Here is a 17,296-nt window from a genome sequence, read left to right on the forward strand (position 1 = left end):
GACCTAGGAGGGGAGTGGCTGGATCATAGGGTAACTCTACGTTTGACTTTCTGAGGAACCTTCAAACTGTTTTCCATGGTGGCCGCACCATTTTACATTCTTGCCAGCAATGCATGAAGGTTCTAATTTCTCCGTGTTCTGGATAATATGTTATTTTCCATGTTTTGTGTTTTAAAAATTATCACCGTCATAATGAGTGTAAAGTGGTATCTCGTGGTTTTCATGTGCATTTCCTAATGACTAATAAAGTTGAGCATCTTTTCTTGTGCATGTTGGCAAATTGTATATCTTCTCTAAGAGTTTTATGTCTTTTTTTTCTTTTTGAATTAGTGTTTTGTTTTCTTTTTTTTAATTTTTATGTATATATTTTATTGATTATACCACTACAGTTGTTCTATTCCCCCCTTCATTCCCCTCCACCCGCACACCCCTCCCCCACCATTCTCCCCCCTTAGTTTATAACCACGTGTCTCAAGTTCTTTAGATTCTATATTTCCCCCACTATTCTTGCCCTCCCCCCTATCTATTTTCTACCTACTGTCTATGCTATTTTCTGTACCTTCTCCCCCCTTCTCCTCCTCCCACTCCCCTGTTGCTAACCCTCCATGTGTTCTTCATTTCTATGGTTCCACTCCTGATCTAGCTGTCCTCTTGGTTTGCTTTTGTTTTAGGTGTGGTTGTTAATAACTGTGAGTTTGCTGTCCTTTCACTGTTCATATTTTTCATCTTCTTTTTCTTATATAAGTCCCTTTAGCATTTCATATAATAAGGGCTTGGTGATGAACTCCTTAAACTTGACCTTATCTGAGAAGCACTTTATCTGCCTTTCCATTCTAAATGAAAACTTTTGCTGGATAAAGCAATCTTGGCTGTAGGTCTTTGGATTTCATGACTTGGAATACTTCTTTCCAGCCCCTTCTTGCCTGTAAGGTCTCTTTTGAGAAATCCACTGACAGTCTGATGCGCACTCCTTTGTAGGTGACTGTCTCCTTATCTCTTGCTGCTTCTAGGATTCTCTCCTTCATTTTAATCTTGGCTAATGTAATTATGATGTGCCTTGGTGTGTTCCTTCTTGGGTCCAACTTCTTTGGCACTCTCTGAGCTTCCTGGATTTCCTGGAAGTCTATTTCCTTTGCCAGACTGGGGAAGTTCTCCTTTATTATTTGTTCAAATAAGTGTTCCACTCATGGCTGTTTCTTTCCCCCTTCTGGTACCCCTATAATTTGGATGTTGGAACGTTTAAAGATGTCCTGGAGGTTCCTAAGCCTCTCCTCATTTTTTTGAATTCTCATTTCTTCATTCTTTTCTGGTTGGCTGTTTCGTTCTTCCTTCTGGTCCATTCCATTGATTTGAGTCCCAGTTTCCTTTCCATCACTATTGGTTTCCTGCGCATTTCCCTTCATTTCAATCAGTTTAGCCTTCATATGTTCCTCTAATTTGTGACTAAAATCAACCAGTTCTGTGAGCATCCTGATGACCAGTGCTTTGAAGTGTGCATCTGAGAGGCTGGCTATTTCTTGGTCGCTTAGAGTTATCGCCTCTGGGGCTTTGAGTTCTTCTTGTGCCATCTTTTGGACTGTTCGTGCCTGTTACGTATCAGGATCGGAGTCCTAGGTGTTCACCAGAGCAGGGCAACTCAGTCGCTGGGTTGTGATGATGTACCTGAGCGCGGGGTCAAAGAGGAGCAATGGTGGTCCTATCTGCCGCCTCCCTCTGCTGCCACTGCAGCTGCCACCGTCACCGTCACCGGGGCCCCGCGCGTTTCGTCCCACTGCATTCGAATGTGCCACCGCCGTCAGCCCTCCACCACTGGATTCGTCCGCTGGGGCCTGTGTGGTCCATCTCACTGTGTGCGAGTGTGCGACCGTGGTCAGTCTGCCCCACACCCCGACTGGGTCCGGGCTGCCTGTGTGCCTCGGTTGGGGGGATCTTTCCTGCCCGACCCTGCTCCACTGCTGGCTCCGCCCCTCTTACCAGTCCTGGTTGAATGGTTCGTTGTTGTCGGACTTCCGTATAATTCAATTTCCTGTTCTTTGGCTGTGTCTCTGTTCTCCAAACCTTTGTTGTATTCAAACTTGGTTGTGGGAGAAGGCACAGTGTTTCCACCTATGCCTCCATCTTGGCGGAAGTCAAGTTTTATGTCTGAAGTTTAGGTCTTTGATCCATTTTGAGTTGTTATGTATGGTGTTAGGTAAGGGTCCAACTTCACTCTTTTGTGTGTGACTGTCCCATTTTCCCAGCACCACTTGCTGAAAACACTGTCCTCTGCCTTTTGCACAGGCCTGTTGCTCTTGTCAATAACCAGTGGACTGTATATTTAAGGGTTTATTTATAGGCTCTCTATTCTAGGTCACTGATCTATGCGCCTGACTTGTGCCAGCACCACACTGTTTTGACCATTATAACTTTATATTTATAGTGAGTTTTGAAATTAGAAAGTGTTGAGAGTCCTGCAGATTTGTTCTTTTCAGGATTGTATGGCTAGGCAAGATTCTTTGAGATGTAGTATGAATTTTATAATGAGCTTTTCTAAGTCTACAAAAAAAAGTGCCATTGAGATTTTGATAGAGATTGCATGGAATCTGTGGGTCGCTGTGGGTGGTCTCGTCATGGTGACAGTGAGGCTCCCATCTCATAACATGGGGTGTTTCTCCATGCATTTGTTTTTACAGATTTCTTTCAGCAGTTTTCAGTGTACTAGCCTTTTGCTTGGTTAAATGTATCACTGAGAATTTTATTATTTTTGATGCTATTGTAAACAGAATTAATTTCCTTTTTTGGGTTGTTCATCATTAGTTTATAAAAACAATGATTTTTGTGTGTTCGTTTTATATCCTGCAACCGAGCCAAATTCATTTATTCTAATATTAACAGGGTTTTGTTCTTTAATTTTTATGGTTTTCTACATATAAACTCATGTAATCTGAAGAGATAATTTTACTTTTTTCTTTTTCAATTTGGATGGTTTTTATTTCTTTTTCGTGTCTAATCACTCTGGCTAAAACTTCCAGTAGTATGCTGAATAGAAGTGAGGAAAGAGGCGTGCTTGTCTTGATCCCGATCTTAGGGGAAAAGGTTTTTCATCCTTTGACCACGAATATGATACTTGCTTTGGGATTTCCTTAGATGGTCTTTATCATGTTGAAGAAGTTGCCTTCTTTTTCCTAGTTTATTGAGTGTTTTCCTGCTCATTTTTAAATGTGGAAAATTCTGTTTTTCTATCCTGTATCTAATCCCCACCGACCCTGGCCCAAGGCTGCAGCTTTTTACATGATGTAACAAATACTCGATGCTGCACATCCCCATGATTTCAGCTGTAGAACTTACAAGCACCACAGTGATCAGTAAAGGGGTTTGAAACAGTGGCCAGTCACATCAAAGTGAGTCTGTACTCCTCACACCTGGAAGTGTGGAACTGGGAGGCTTCCGCGGGCAGCACCACTGTGGGGATGAGATGTGCTTCAGGAAACAGGGTGGGCGAAGGTAGGTTTACAGTTGTCTGTGTGGAAAAGACATGCAGGTTTTGACTCTTACAAAAACGAACAAGCTCTGTGTTTCAGGTACTCACAACTATAAACCAACTTTTGCCCCGCTCTGTACAAGGTCAAAACCATGCATACCCTTTCCTAGGAGCTGTCCTTCATATGAAAAAGCCAGTGGGTGGTGTTGCATTTATTGGCTCTGTCAGGACAGAGTTGAAGAGCGGAGAGTCACTGCTCTGGACTGTGGAAAAGCCTCAAAAAAAGTGAGAATGACACTGAGGCGAGACAGGTGGGATGCACATTCCAGGTGTTACAATCAAGGAGCAAGGCATTTCAGAGATGTGTGGCAGAGAAGGTTCCATGCAAGGTGGTGAGGTAGGAAGACCCTGAGCTCAATTCCCAGGTACACACTGAATCTATAGTGAAATATGGGAAAATTGCCTCTGGAAACAAATCCCAACGCTGGCTGAGCAACTCCTGCTCATCAGGCAAGTGAGAAGGAAACCATGCTGAAATGGGAAGGAGAGGCTGAGACAAAACCCCTCCCACCCCTGGCATGGTGATACAATTGGGAGGGACCTAAAACCCAGAGCTTCTTCCTGAGGACTGGAGAGTTTGAACTCCATATTGGGCACTGCAGTTTTTAAGATTTGCACCTGAGAGATGAGCCCCCAACTCGGGAGGCCACAGGTAGTGAACTGAGAAATGGCCCTTAAAGGGCTCCTGCACACTCACCCCCCTAGGGCCCAGCACTAGGCTGACAAGGGAAAAGCTGAAGGCTTTTGTGAAAGAGGCCCAGTTGCTAGTCTATAGCAGTTGCTTGAGGGTGGGGCTGCTCCAGGGATGGAGGCGGGCAGGTGCCATCTTCCTGCTCTCCCTCTGCCACCCTCTGGAGCGCGAGTGTCTGCAGAGAGCAGCGTTTACATGACTGGTACCCTGGTGTTGGTGACTGCTGTCCGAGGACCACTCCACAGTGCCTGCTCTGGGGGCCAGCGGGCTTCCACTTGCAGGTCCTGCAGGTCCCGCAGCACTGTCACCCGGAGAGAACATTCTTAAAGAGCTGCCACCCTCAGGGCACAGCAAAAGGCAGCAGGCCTAGGAGCTATTTCTGTGAAAAGCAGCTTCTTAGCTTACTTCGTAGCTACAGCCTGAAGGGCGGGCTTCTAATTAAACACACATCTACGTCCTGACTATAATCCTTCCTGAGACCTCAAAGGGTAGGCACTCTCTTCCTGCTCCCCCTCTTCTGTGCTCCAGAGCACCGCTATCTTGAAGGAGAGCTCTGTCACACGTCTGGTGTCCTGGACTTTGCAGCTTCCACCCAGGGGGACCTGCATTCCTGGGCCCTACCGGTCTGTAACAGTGGGATAGTTCTTGGAAGGCTATTGCCTCCACAGCACTGTACAGACCTCAGACTGAAATGCTCCCTCTTTGCCCCAGTCTTTCTTTAAGAGAGGCCCGTTTGTGTGTGCTGGACCTTTGGCCTGAGGGGTGGGCTTCAGGTTTGACACACACATCTAGGGGCCTACTTAGGTGCTCTCAGGGAGTGTAGCCTGGGGTACACCATCTTTGCATTCCCCTCGCCTGCGACAGCGTGCCAGTACCTTCCAGAAAGGAGCTTGTATACTCATGGATCCTCCATTTTTTCAGCTCCCAGGGACACCTCCAGATCACCTGGCTCCGAGGGCCAGCAGGGCTGTGCTTACAGTCCCAGAGATGGTGTATATTTTTGCGTTCTTTAGAGGCTGCTGCCTGAGAGTCTGGCTTCTCTTCAGGCTGAATCTAGTGGTTGATGGAGATCCTCCCTTTTGGGGCACTGACGTGTCTTGGCACACTGTCAACCACTGGGAGTTACTTAAAATAGACAGGCTGCTTGGACAATCACAGGCTGTTTTGAGAGACAACTGAGAACTAGGGCAGGGTTAAATGTTAAGGTTCATCTCCTACGTGAGGCCACTCCCTTCAAGAATGGGAGAGGTGCCTGCTTCATCTAATGCTTAGAAACCAACACAGAGAGTCAAGCAAAATGAACAGAGGAACATGTTCGAAACGAGAAGAAGAAAAAAACCTCAGGAAAAAACCTTAATGAAACCTAATTTACCTGATAAAGAGTTCAGAGTGGTGGTCAGAAGACTGCTCACCCATATTGGGAGAATGGATGAACACAGTGGGCACGTCAACAAAGAGATAGAAAATATGAGCGAGTACCAACTATAAGCCACAGAGCCGGAGAATGCACTACCTGAACTGAAGAGCACACTGGGGGGCTCCACAGCAGCTGAGATGACTCAGAAGTGTTAGTAAGCCCAGAGAGGGCACAGGGCTGCACAAAATCAGAGCAGCAAAAATAAAAAAGAATGGCCTGATGAAAACTACAGGCTGATACCCCTGATTTAAAAAAGTGAAGATAGCTTAAGGGACTATGAAAGGCCATTGTGTGGGCTAACATTTACATTATAGTGGCCCCAGAAAACTTATTTGAATAATGGCTGAACACTTCCTAACCTAAAGAAAGAAACATATCCAGATCCAGGAATCCCAGAGAATTCCAAAGAAGACGAACTCAAAGAGACCCACACTGAGACGCATTGTACTTAAAATGTCAAAAGTTAATGACAAGGAGAGACTCTTAAAAGCAACAAGAGAAAAACAACTTGTGTGCATGGGGATCCTCAGAGGGACTATCAGACTTTTCAGCAGAAAATTTGCAGGCCAAAAGGGAGGAGCACAATATATTCAAAGAACAGGAAGAAAAAAACCAAAAACTAAGCGTACTCCACCTAAGTTATGCATAATACAGAATTGAAGTACAGATAGTCTTCCAGACAAGTGAAAGCTAAAGGAGTCCAGTACCACTAAACTAGCCTTAAAAGTAATGTTACAAGGGGCTTCCTGAAGCTAAAAAGAAAGAGTGTTAATAAGAAAACATATAAAAGTATAATCTCATAGGTAAAGGTAATAAATTCATATGAGGTTAAAAGACAAAAGTAGTAAAAATAGCCCTGACAGTGTGGCTCAGTTGCTTGGGCACCATCCTCCTGCAAAGCAAAAGGTCGATTCCCTGGCAGGGCACATGCCTAGGACCTGGGTTCAGTCCCCAGTCAGGGTGCAAATGAGACGCAACTGATTGATGTTTCTCTCATGTCAATGTCCCTCGTTCCTCTCTTTCTCTCTCCCTTCCTCTCTCTCTAAAACTAAACAAAATCTTTATTAAAAAGTAGTAAAAATAGCTATAACAACAATAATTACCTAAGGAGTACGCAAGATAAAAAGATGTAAAATATTATGTGAAACACATAAAACGTGGGTGGGGGAGAGTAAAAATGTAGAGTTTTAGAATACATTCAAACTTAAGTTATCATCTTAAAATAGACTGTTATAAATATAAATTGCTATATGTAAGTTTCATGGTAAGTTTCAAAACCTATAATAGATACAAAGATAATGAGGAAGGAATCTAAGAATACCACTACAGAAAGTCATCAAACCACAAATGAGAGCGAGAGAAAAAAAGGAACAGAGAGGAGCCTACAAAACAGCCAGAAAACAATGAACAAAATGGCATTAGTACATACTTATCAATAATTAATTCAAATGTAAATGAACTAAAAACTCCAATCAAAGACACAGAGTGGCTGAATGGATTTTTTAAAAAGACCCATCTCTATGCTGCCCACAAGAGACTTGCTTCAGATGTAGGGACACAGAGAGACTAAATGTGAAGGAATGCAAAGATATTCCGGGTAGATGGACACCAAAAGGAAGATGTAGTATCTGTACTTATATCAGCCTAAACAGACTTTAAAATAAAGACTGTAATAAGAGACTTTGTTTCTCTATTCCTAAAGATGGGCATTATATAAGCAGGGACCCCTCCAAAAAAAACTGGAATTATCTTTTAAAGGGCAAGCCCCTTGCAGTACAGGCTTCCCCGACCAGGTGAGTGTTCTAGGAACCCATCTGCATCAGTGTACCAGCTGGTGGTGTTGTGAGAGGTTGTGTTTGGCTTCAGTGAATTTGTTTCCCTGGATTAAAAAAGTCCTCAGAGGGACACATTTTGCTGATGTGGAAGAAGTGAAACAAAACAATGGCAGAAGCACTAAGAGGCATCAAAATTGGCGAGTTCAAAAACTGTTTTGAGCAGTGGTAAAAGATGTTTCAGTGGTGTATTGTATCAAATGGAGAGTACTTTCATGGTGACTGAAGTTTAAACATGTAAGAATAAATACATAGTTTTTTTATAAATAAATTCCAGGTCTTTTTGGCACCCTCCCCCCCCCCCGCTGTATAATGATAAAGGAGTCAGTTCAATAAGAGGATAATGTAAATGTATGCCCAGCATAGGGACATCTATATATAAAGCAAATATTAACAGACCTGAAGGGAGAAAGAGAGAGAAATGCCACAGTAGGGGATCTTAATACCCCACTTAGATCAATGGATAGATCATCCAGACAGAAAATCCACAAATAAACATTTACCTTAAATGACTCATTAGACCAAATGGACTTTATAGACATATATACAACAGACATTCCATTCAAAAGCAATAATAAACATTCTTCTCAAGAGCACATGGAACATTCTTTAGGATAGATCATATGTTAGGCCACAAAACAAGCCAATGAATTTAAGAAGACTGAAACCATAACATCTTTTCCAACCACAACGGTATGAAACTAGAAAGCAGTAACAGGAAGGAAACTGGAAAATTCACAGGAATGTGGAGATTAAACAACATGCTACTGAAAAACAATGGGTCAGAAAAGAAAAGAGAAATAAAAGGTACATTGAGACAAATGAAAATGGAAGTATAAAATGCCAAAACTTGTGGCATGCGGCAAAAGCAGTTCTAAAGGGATATTCAGAGAGAGAAATGCCTACCCCAAACACCAAGAAAAATCTCAACCTGACTTTACACCTTAAGTACCTAAAACAAGACAAATGAAGCCCAAAGGTAGTAGAAGGAAGGAAGCAAGGAAGGAACAAAGATAAGAACTGAAAAAAAATGAAACAAACTAAAATGACAACAAAAAGATCATTGACCCCAAAGGCCAGTTCTTTAAAAAGATAAAGTTGACAAATGTTTAGACTCACCAAAAAAAAAAAAGAAGAAGAGAGGACTAAAGTAAGCCAGAAGTGAAGGACATTACAACTGGTACCACAGAAATACAAAGAATCGTAAAAGCCTGTTATGAATAATTTCATGCCAACAAAACTGGATAACCTAGAAGAAATGGATAAATCTCTAGAAATATACAGCCTACCATGACTGAATCATAAAAAAATAGAATATAGGAACAGAACAATTACTAGTAAGGAGACTGAATCAGAAATTGAAAACCTCCCAACAAACAAAAGTCAAGGAGCAAGATAGCTTCATGGTGAATCTACCAAACATGCAAGGAAAATTAATACTGATTTTCCTCAAACCTCCCACAAGATAGAAGAGAAGGAAACAGTCCCAAACTAATTTTCAAGAACATTATTACCTTGATACCCGAAGCAAGCAAGAATACTGCAAGAAAAAGAAAATTCAGGCCAATGTCTTCAATGAACATGGATGCACAAGTCCTAAACAAAATATTAGCAAACCAAATTGAGTAATACCTTAAAAAGATCATAACTATGATCAGGTGGGATTTATTCTGAGGATGCAAGATTGGTTCAGTATGCACAAATCCAATCAATGTGATACACCACATTAACAAAATAAAGCGTAAAAATTATATGATAGCTGTAGGTACAGGAAAACCATTTGACAAAATTCAGTATCCATTTATGATTAAAAAACGCTCAATAGCCCTGGCTGGTGTGGCTCAGTGGATTGAGTGTGGGCTGTGAACTAAAGGGTCACCAGCCCGAGGTCTAGTTAGGGCACATGCCTGGGTTGCAGGCCAGGTCCCCAGTGGGGGCCACCACACATTGATGTTTCTCTCCCTCTCTTTCTCCCTCCCTTCCCCTCTCTCTAAAAATAAATAAAAATAAATAAAAATAAAATCTTTAAAAAAAAAACCTCTCAACAAAGTGTGTATAGAGGCCACATATGACAAGCCCACCACAAACATACTCAACAGTTGAAGAGCTGAAAGTTTTTCCTAAGATGAAGACAAAGATGTCCACTCTTGTCATTTTCATTAAATAGTATTGGAAGTCCCAGCCAATTAGGCAAGAAAAAGAGATAAAAAGTTCCCAACAGAAGTAAATCTGTTACTATTTGCAGATGACATGATATTATATATATATAGCACATCTTAGAGACTTCACCAAAAAGTCTGTTAGAACTAAGAAATGAATTCAGTAAAGTTGCAGAATACAAAATCAATGTACAAATACTGGTGCATTTCTATGTACTAAGAAACTACCAGAAAGAAAACAAAGAAAATAATTCTAGTTACAACTGCATTAAAAAGAATAAAATACCTAGGAATAAATTTAACCAACACAGTGAAAGACCTGCACACTGAAAACTATGACACTGACGGAGGAAACCGAAGATATTCAGGGAGTGGGGGCGTGTTGCATGCAGGTGGAAGAGGGTGTAAGGGGGATAAATGGTAATGAAAAAATACAATAAAAAATAAACTTTAGGCCCTGGCTAGCGTAGCTCAGTGGATTGAGCGTGGGCCTGCAAACCAAACGATCGCGGTTCAATTCCCAGTCAAGGCACATGCCTGGGTTGCGGGCCAGTTCCTGGCAGGGGACGCATGAGAGGCAACCATACATTGATATTTCTCTCCCTCTCTCCTTCCCTTCCCCTCTAAAGATAAATAAATAAAATCTTTTAAAAAAAACCTTTAAAAATAATAAAGAATAAATATTTTTCTCCTCCCAAAATTGCAGACACAAATAAATAGATATTCTGTGCTCATGGATTGTTAGAATTAATATGTAATGTCCATACTACCCAAAGAAATCCACAGATTGACTGCCATCCCTGTCAAAAAATCTAGTGGCATTTTTCAGAGAACTAAAACAAACACTCCTAAAATTTGTATAGAACCACAAGACTCCAAATAGCTAAAGCAGCCTTGAGAAAGAAAAACAAAGCTGGAAGTATCTTGCTCCCTGATTTGAAACTGTTTCATGAAGCAACAGCAATCAAAACAGTATGGTATTGGCACAAACACATACACATAATGGAACAGAAGAGCCCAGAAATAAACACATCTATATATGGACAATTTATGACAAAGGAGCCAATAATATAATGGGGAAAGTACAGTCTCTTTAATAAAGGATGATGGGAAAACTGGATAGCCACATACAAAAGAATGTAACTGGACCATTATCTTATTCCATACGGCAAAATTAACTCAAAGTGAATTGGGGATTCAGATGTAAGACCCGGAACCATAAAACTCCCAGAAGAAAGCATGGGTGGTAAACAAGTGAGACTACATCCCCCTAAAAAGCTTCTGCACAGCAAACAAGATCATCAACATAATGAAAAGGGAACCTACTGGGTGGGAAAAATATTTGCAAATCACATATCTGATAAGGGGTTAATATCCAAAATACATAAAGAACTCACATAACTCAATAGCAAAACAAAAAACAAAAACAAAACCTCACAAAAAGTCTGATTGAAAAATGGGCAGAGGATCTGAATCGACGTCTTCCCAAAGAATATATCAAGTGACCAACAGGTAGGTACCTGAAAAAGTGCTCAGCATCATTAGTCAGCAGGGAAATGCAAACCAAAACCATAATGAGATAATTTTTTAAAAGTACATATAAAAAAACCACAATGAGGTATAACCTCACACCTGTTAGAATGGCTGTTATCAAAAAGATAAATAACGCTGAAAATGTAGAGAAAGGGAACCCTTGTGTACCGCTGGTGGGAATGTACATTGGTGCAGTCACCATGGAAAACAGTATGGAGGTTCCTCAAAAAATAAAAAATACAGCTATCATACGACCCAGTAGTTCCCCTTTGGGATTACTAGAAGGAAATAAAAACACTGGTCTGAAGACATCTGCACCCCCATGTTCACTGCAGCACTGTGTACAGTAGCCACGACATGGAAACCACCTGGTGTCCACCAGTGGGCAGGTGGGTTAGGAAAATGCCACACACACACACACACACACACACACACGAATATTCAGCCATTAAAAGGAAGCCTCGCCATTTGTGACAACAGGGGTGGACCTTGAGGGTGTTACGCTTGGGGAAATGAGTGAGACAGAGGAAGCCAAATGCTGTACTATGCGATCTGATCTCACTTACATGAGGGATCTACAGAAACCCCACCAACACCCCAGTTCATAGATGTGGAGACTAGATTGCTGGTTACCAGAGGCAGGGCGAAGTGAGTGAAGGTCGAAAGGCACACACTTGCAGTTATAAAATAAATAAGGCACAGGGATAAAATGTACAGCATGGTGACTGTAGTTAATAATACTATATTGCATATTTGAGAGTTAGTAATAGATCTTACAAGTTCTAAACACAAGAAAAAAGATTTTTGTAGCTATGTATGGTGATGGACATTAACTAGACTTACTGAGGTAACTACTTTTCAACATACACAATTTTCAAATCATTATGTCATACTCCTGAAACTAATGTTATATGCCAATTATACCTCAATTTTTAAAAAAGGGATGCACAGGTCCCCTGGCTACTCTTGTGCCTGCTAGACCTTGACCTCTAACTTCCCCACCAGGGGCTCTGTCTCCTCTCAGTCACGGAAGCCAAGGCTGGCCGAGCCTTGGGGTACAGAGACGTGTTGCTTTTCCTTTCGTAGCTGTGTTTGCGCGTGCTACCCAGCTTTTCAGACTAAACAGTATCTTGTATAAAGATACATATGTGTGGTCTGTAAAGATAAGCAAAGAAAGATTAACACAGAAGTCGACACTGGCTGCTTCTGGGGGGAGAGAGGGACTTGCGATTCGGGAGAGGCACACAGGAAGCTCCCGCACACGGCCCACGGGCTTCCCCTGCTTGTCTGTAAGGGACGCCCTTCACAGAAACCCTGGCTCCTCAAGTCCTGGAGAATCCATTCCTTTAACTGAGTGGTGGGTACAAAGGCATTCACATTTTTTTCTAAAAAGAAGACTTATTAATTCTCCACAGAATGATGCGTACATTTTATATTGACTTCTGAGTAGGAGACTGACTGCATCAGGGGTCAGCAAGCTTTTTCCCTGAGTGGCCAGACGAGTAAACATTCTAGGCTTTACAGCATGTAAAGGCCATGTCCCAACAACTCAGCCCGCTGTTGCAGCGTCACAGCAGCGTCAGACAGTACGCACAGGGGTGGGCGTGGCTGTGTTCCAGCTGGACTTTGTTCACAAAACCAGTGGCTGGATGTGGCTTGGATGGAGCCACCGTTTACCAAGGCGCAGAGCACACAGACCCTTGCACACGCACACAGATGCGGTCTGTTGGAGGGCTCCCTGGGCGCACAGTGGGAAGGCCGGTAAGGCAGCCCTCTGCACTGTAATCCACGTTTCCCTTCTAGTAAGTTACAGCTGCGAAAATGTTTGCTCTAAATCTGACTTTTTTATGAGCTTTGAGAAAAAATTGCTGCTTGCACTTTGATTTCATTAGGGAAACACCTTTATCAAAATTATCCAGACTAATTCTTTCATTAATGACAGCAAACCCAACTATAATGCCATCTGAAAAAAAATAGTTCCACCTGTCATTACCTGACCACTACTAGGTGTCAGCCAGGCACTTTATATGCGTTACTGGTCTCCTTGCAGCAGTTCTTCCAAGTAGGGGTTACTAATACTACCACCGTCCTCACTTTGTAATGGAAAAAGGCTGACTTTCCCATGGTCACACACAGCTAATGAAGCTGAGGTTTGAGTGTGAGTGTCCGGCTTCAAAGTCCAGCCTCGTTTTCCACAGAGCACGCCTCTGTTAAAGGCACGCTGCTGTAACGTTGACAACCCGATTTGGTTTTAGATTGTCTTCGCAGTTTCACCGACTTAGAAGAACTTGATGAGACGGAGTTATACATGTGCCACAAATGCAAAAAGAAACAAAAGTCCACTAAAAAGTTTTGGATTCAAAAATTACCCAAGGTAAGTGTTGAGTTTCAAATTACAATGCAGTTTTCCAGGGACAAGTGCTCACAGCTCATGAAAAGCAAATTATTTTTGTAACCTAATGTAATCTCTTCTGTATTGGTCTCCAGTGTTTTCAGGAAAAGCTTAATAAGCCTTTTGATAATGCAGACCTAAGTGTGTCCCAATCACAATGTCCAATGTGTGGAGGGGGAGAGAGGTGCCCCCACGTCTCCACGAAGCAATTCTCCCACGCCAGCTGGGTGCCCTACACTTGAATTCAGTTCTGACACTATCCAGAGGTAACATCAGGTTCCACAGGTTAAGGGTCAATCCCACAAGATCACCCGCCGCTTCAGATGCCGGTCAGAAGCCCAGATTGTTACTTTATGTTTCTGAGCTACACACTGGAGGTTATCTTGGCCCTCTCTTTGGACTTCAGATACCTGTTGTTGTGATTGGCTAAAAATCAGAGATTTCCAAGTCCTCTCTTTGGGTTCCCTTAATTTGCTAATGAGGCTCACGGAACTGAGGAAACCCATTTACTCACTAGATTACAGATTTATTACCAAAGATATTAAAGGATACAAATCAACAACCACGTAAAGGTCCCAAACAAAAGATCTCGTTCTTGCGGAGCTCGGTGCCCAGTGCGGTGGCATGTGCAGGCTCTCCCAATGCTGTCCTTTCGGGGTTTTACAAAGACTTTGTTCAGTAGGCACCACGGAGTAATCACTGGCCATCGGCAGGTGATCCAGCCTCCTTCCCTGTCCCCGATCTTGAGATAGAGGAGGCCGAACCCTCATTCTAAGGTGGGGTCCACCTGTCACCTTATTAACAAAAGACACCTTTATCATTCTCATCACTTAGGAAATTCTAAGCATTTTAGGAGCCATTTGTCAGAAAAACTAACACCAAATACAGATTCCATGATTACAAATCATAATTTCACAGTAACGTATGGACAGAAGAAAGCAATGTCAAGGACCAGAACAAAAACTGATAAGCACCTAAAATATTTGAGTTAACCAAGTAGTTAATTTTAATGAAAGGTAAATTAGGTGTTCGTTTACAATCTTTGTCCTTATTTCTGATCCAGGTGCTATGCTTACATTTAAAAAGATTTCACTGGACAGCATATTTAAGAAACAAAGTTGACACATATGTAGAGTTTCCACTGAGAGGCCTCGACATGAAATGCTACTTACTAGAGGTAAGACGGCACCTTCCTTAGCGAATTGAAAAGGTGGCTGCTCAGTAAAATTTCGTCTTCACAGACACGGGGTAGCGGAGGTCACTGAGGTGGGAGGTACCGATGCCATTGACTGCTGCTGCTAACCCAGCCCTGGGCACCCTCTCCCCTGTTCTGTAGCCGGAGAACAGCGGCCCTGAGAACTGCCTGTACGACCTTGCTGCCGTGGTGGTGCACCACGGCTCTGGGTGAGTGTGCCCGCCCCGCTTTGGCTTTGTCCATATGTCCTTTATACATGTTCCTGGACAACCCTTCCCCCCTCATCCCCTCCCACCTCCCCTCTGGTTACTGTCAGTTCTTACTTTCAATGTCTCTGGTTATATTTTTGCTTTCTTGTTTGTTTTGGTGATTAGGTTCCACTTATAGGTGAGATCATGTGGTATTTGTCTTTCACCACCTGGCTTATTTCACTTAGCATAATCCTCTCCAGTTATGCTGACACAAAGTATAGGACCGCTTTAGGGCATTCTATGGTGTAAATGTACCATAGGTTTTTAATCCACTAATTTACTGATGGGCACTTAGGTTGCTTCCCGCACTTGGCTATCATAAATTGTGCTGCTATGAACATTGGGGTGCATAGGTTCTTTTGAATTGGTGATTCAGGATTCTGTTTTTAATCCCAGCAGTGGAATCACTGGGTCAAAAAGCAGTTCCATTTTTCGTTTTCTGAGGAAATTCCGTACTGCTTTCCACAGTGGCTGCACCAGTCTGCATTCCCACCAACAGTGCACTAGGGTTCCCTTTTCCCCACAACCTCTCCAGCACTTGTTTGTTGATTTGTTTATGATGGCCATGCTGACTGGTGTGTAGTGGTGTCTCATTGTGGTTTTAATTTGCATCTCTCTGATGGCTAGTGATGCTGAGCATCTTTTCATATGTCTCTGGGCCTTCTGAATGTCCTTGGAGAAGTGTCTGTTCAGGTCCTTTTGCCCATCTTTTAATTGGGTTGTTGTCTTCCTGGAGTAGAGTTGTGTGAGTTCGTTACATATTTTGGAGATCAAACCCCTGTCCAAGGTATCATTACAATTTTGTACCACTCTTGAAAATTCTCCCCAAACTCCCTAAAAATGGGTTCATTAAATACATTAATGTATCTAAGGGATTCATTGGTGTGAAAGACTGTTCCTGTGAGGATGCTGTGATGGGCGCAGAGAAGGCACTGAAACTCGGGGTGGAGCGTGGTTCCTCTGAGCCCTGCAGCGGGAACCTGATCTGCTGTTCACAAAGTCCTGGGCATTCTTTTCACTCATGGTACTTTCTTTACTGATTGATGAAGGGGAAATGGAAAATTAGTTAAAACTAACTTCATGCCCTGTGCTTTAAAGATACTTCTTTTATTGAATAATTCTTATTTTTCCCTGAAAGTTTGTTGTACTTTTGATTTCTGGTCTGTTGAGAATGGCTATTTTACCTTCAAACTTGGGCAAGCCACTATCCATGTTGAAAATCCTTTTCCCTCAGAACTTTGTGGACACTGCTTCACAACTTCACCATTCATAGAGTTATAAACAAGTCACTACAAATCTCTCACTTCTTTCTAGGCAACCTGTTTTTTTCTCCTTGGAAGGTTGTAGGATTCTGTCTTTGGACTTCAGAAGTATCATCAGCAACCTGATATGCCAAGGCTGCAGGTTCGGTCCCCAGTCAGGGCACATACGGGAATCAGCCAATGAATGCCATCAATAAGTGGAAAAACAAATCGACATCATTCTTAGATTAATAATTTTAAAAGTTTTTTAAAAAAGAAGTAACATCAGATAGATTCCTGCTTGATAGTTGATAGGGATAACCTTAGTCTGGTGTCTTTGGTGTCTTCAGCTAACGGAAATGTTTACATTCCATGCCATTGTCCATTCTTTCCTCTAGAACACCTGTTAAATCTATAGTAAATTTCCCAGGTCTTTCACTTATTTTAACTATTCTTTAATGTTTCCCATTTTGTGTTCCTGAAGACTGCTATGGCCTATTTTGCCGAATCACCAATTTGGGTTACATCTGTGTCCAAATTAAAGATTAGCTCCTCCATGAATTTTTATGTTGTGGAGCTCACACTTTTCTCAAAACTCTTTCATTACAGCCTATTCGTGTTTTATGGCTGCAGTATCTTCTTGAAACTATTGGTACCAATTAGAATTTTTAAAGTTCTTTGTTTTTTTGCATTCACCTCAGGAGTTAATGACTGTTTTTCCTAGCCTTTCTCCTCTTTCATGCTATTTTTCTTTGCTCATGACTGATGATTTTTGGTTGTTTACTCAGAATTATAATAAATGATGAGACTGATCATTGTTAGTAAATGGTGAGGGTTTTTCTAACAGTTGTGAAGGTGTCTATCATATGTTCAGGCTGTTCTGCCCAGGAGGGCTGACTCCAGGGCTCCAGCGAAAGTGGGTGGGTCCTGCCCATCGAGAAGAGCCCGTGATGACCAAAGTGGGGGAGGCGCTTTCCTGGAGCCTGGTTGCTTTCCTAAGGTCGGTTTCCCCCAGCAAGACAATGACGGGAAACCTGGTTCTCAATTGTTCATGTTTCCATAGGC

The 17,296-nt window shown here is 42.3% G+C and overlaps 1 protein-coding gene across 1 annotated transcript in view; it reads left to right on the top strand.

The window, feature by feature from the left end:
* Positions 1-17,296, top strand: part of USP3 (ubiquitin specific peptidase 3) — a 91,864-nt gene that overhangs the window by 71,034 nt on the left and 3,534 nt on the right. The window contains exons 12-14 of the mRNA XM_037054077.1: positions 13,408-13,526; positions 14,608-14,721; positions 14,881-14,948. Coding sequence (XP_036909972.1) covers positions 13,408-13,526; positions 14,608-14,721; positions 14,881-14,948 — 301 coding nt within the window. The remainder of the gene's footprint in view (positions 1-13,407; positions 13,527-14,607; positions 14,722-14,880; positions 14,949-17,296) is intronic.

This window comes from Sturnira hondurensis, unplaced genomic scaffold (genome assembly GCF_014824575.4).
Source record: "Sturnira hondurensis isolate 20B ecotype Veracruz unplaced genomic scaffold, ASM1482457v3 Scaffold0008196, whole genome shotgun sequence".
NCBI classification, from domain to species: Eukaryota; Metazoa; Chordata; class Mammalia; order Chiroptera; family Phyllostomidae; genus Sturnira; species Sturnira hondurensis.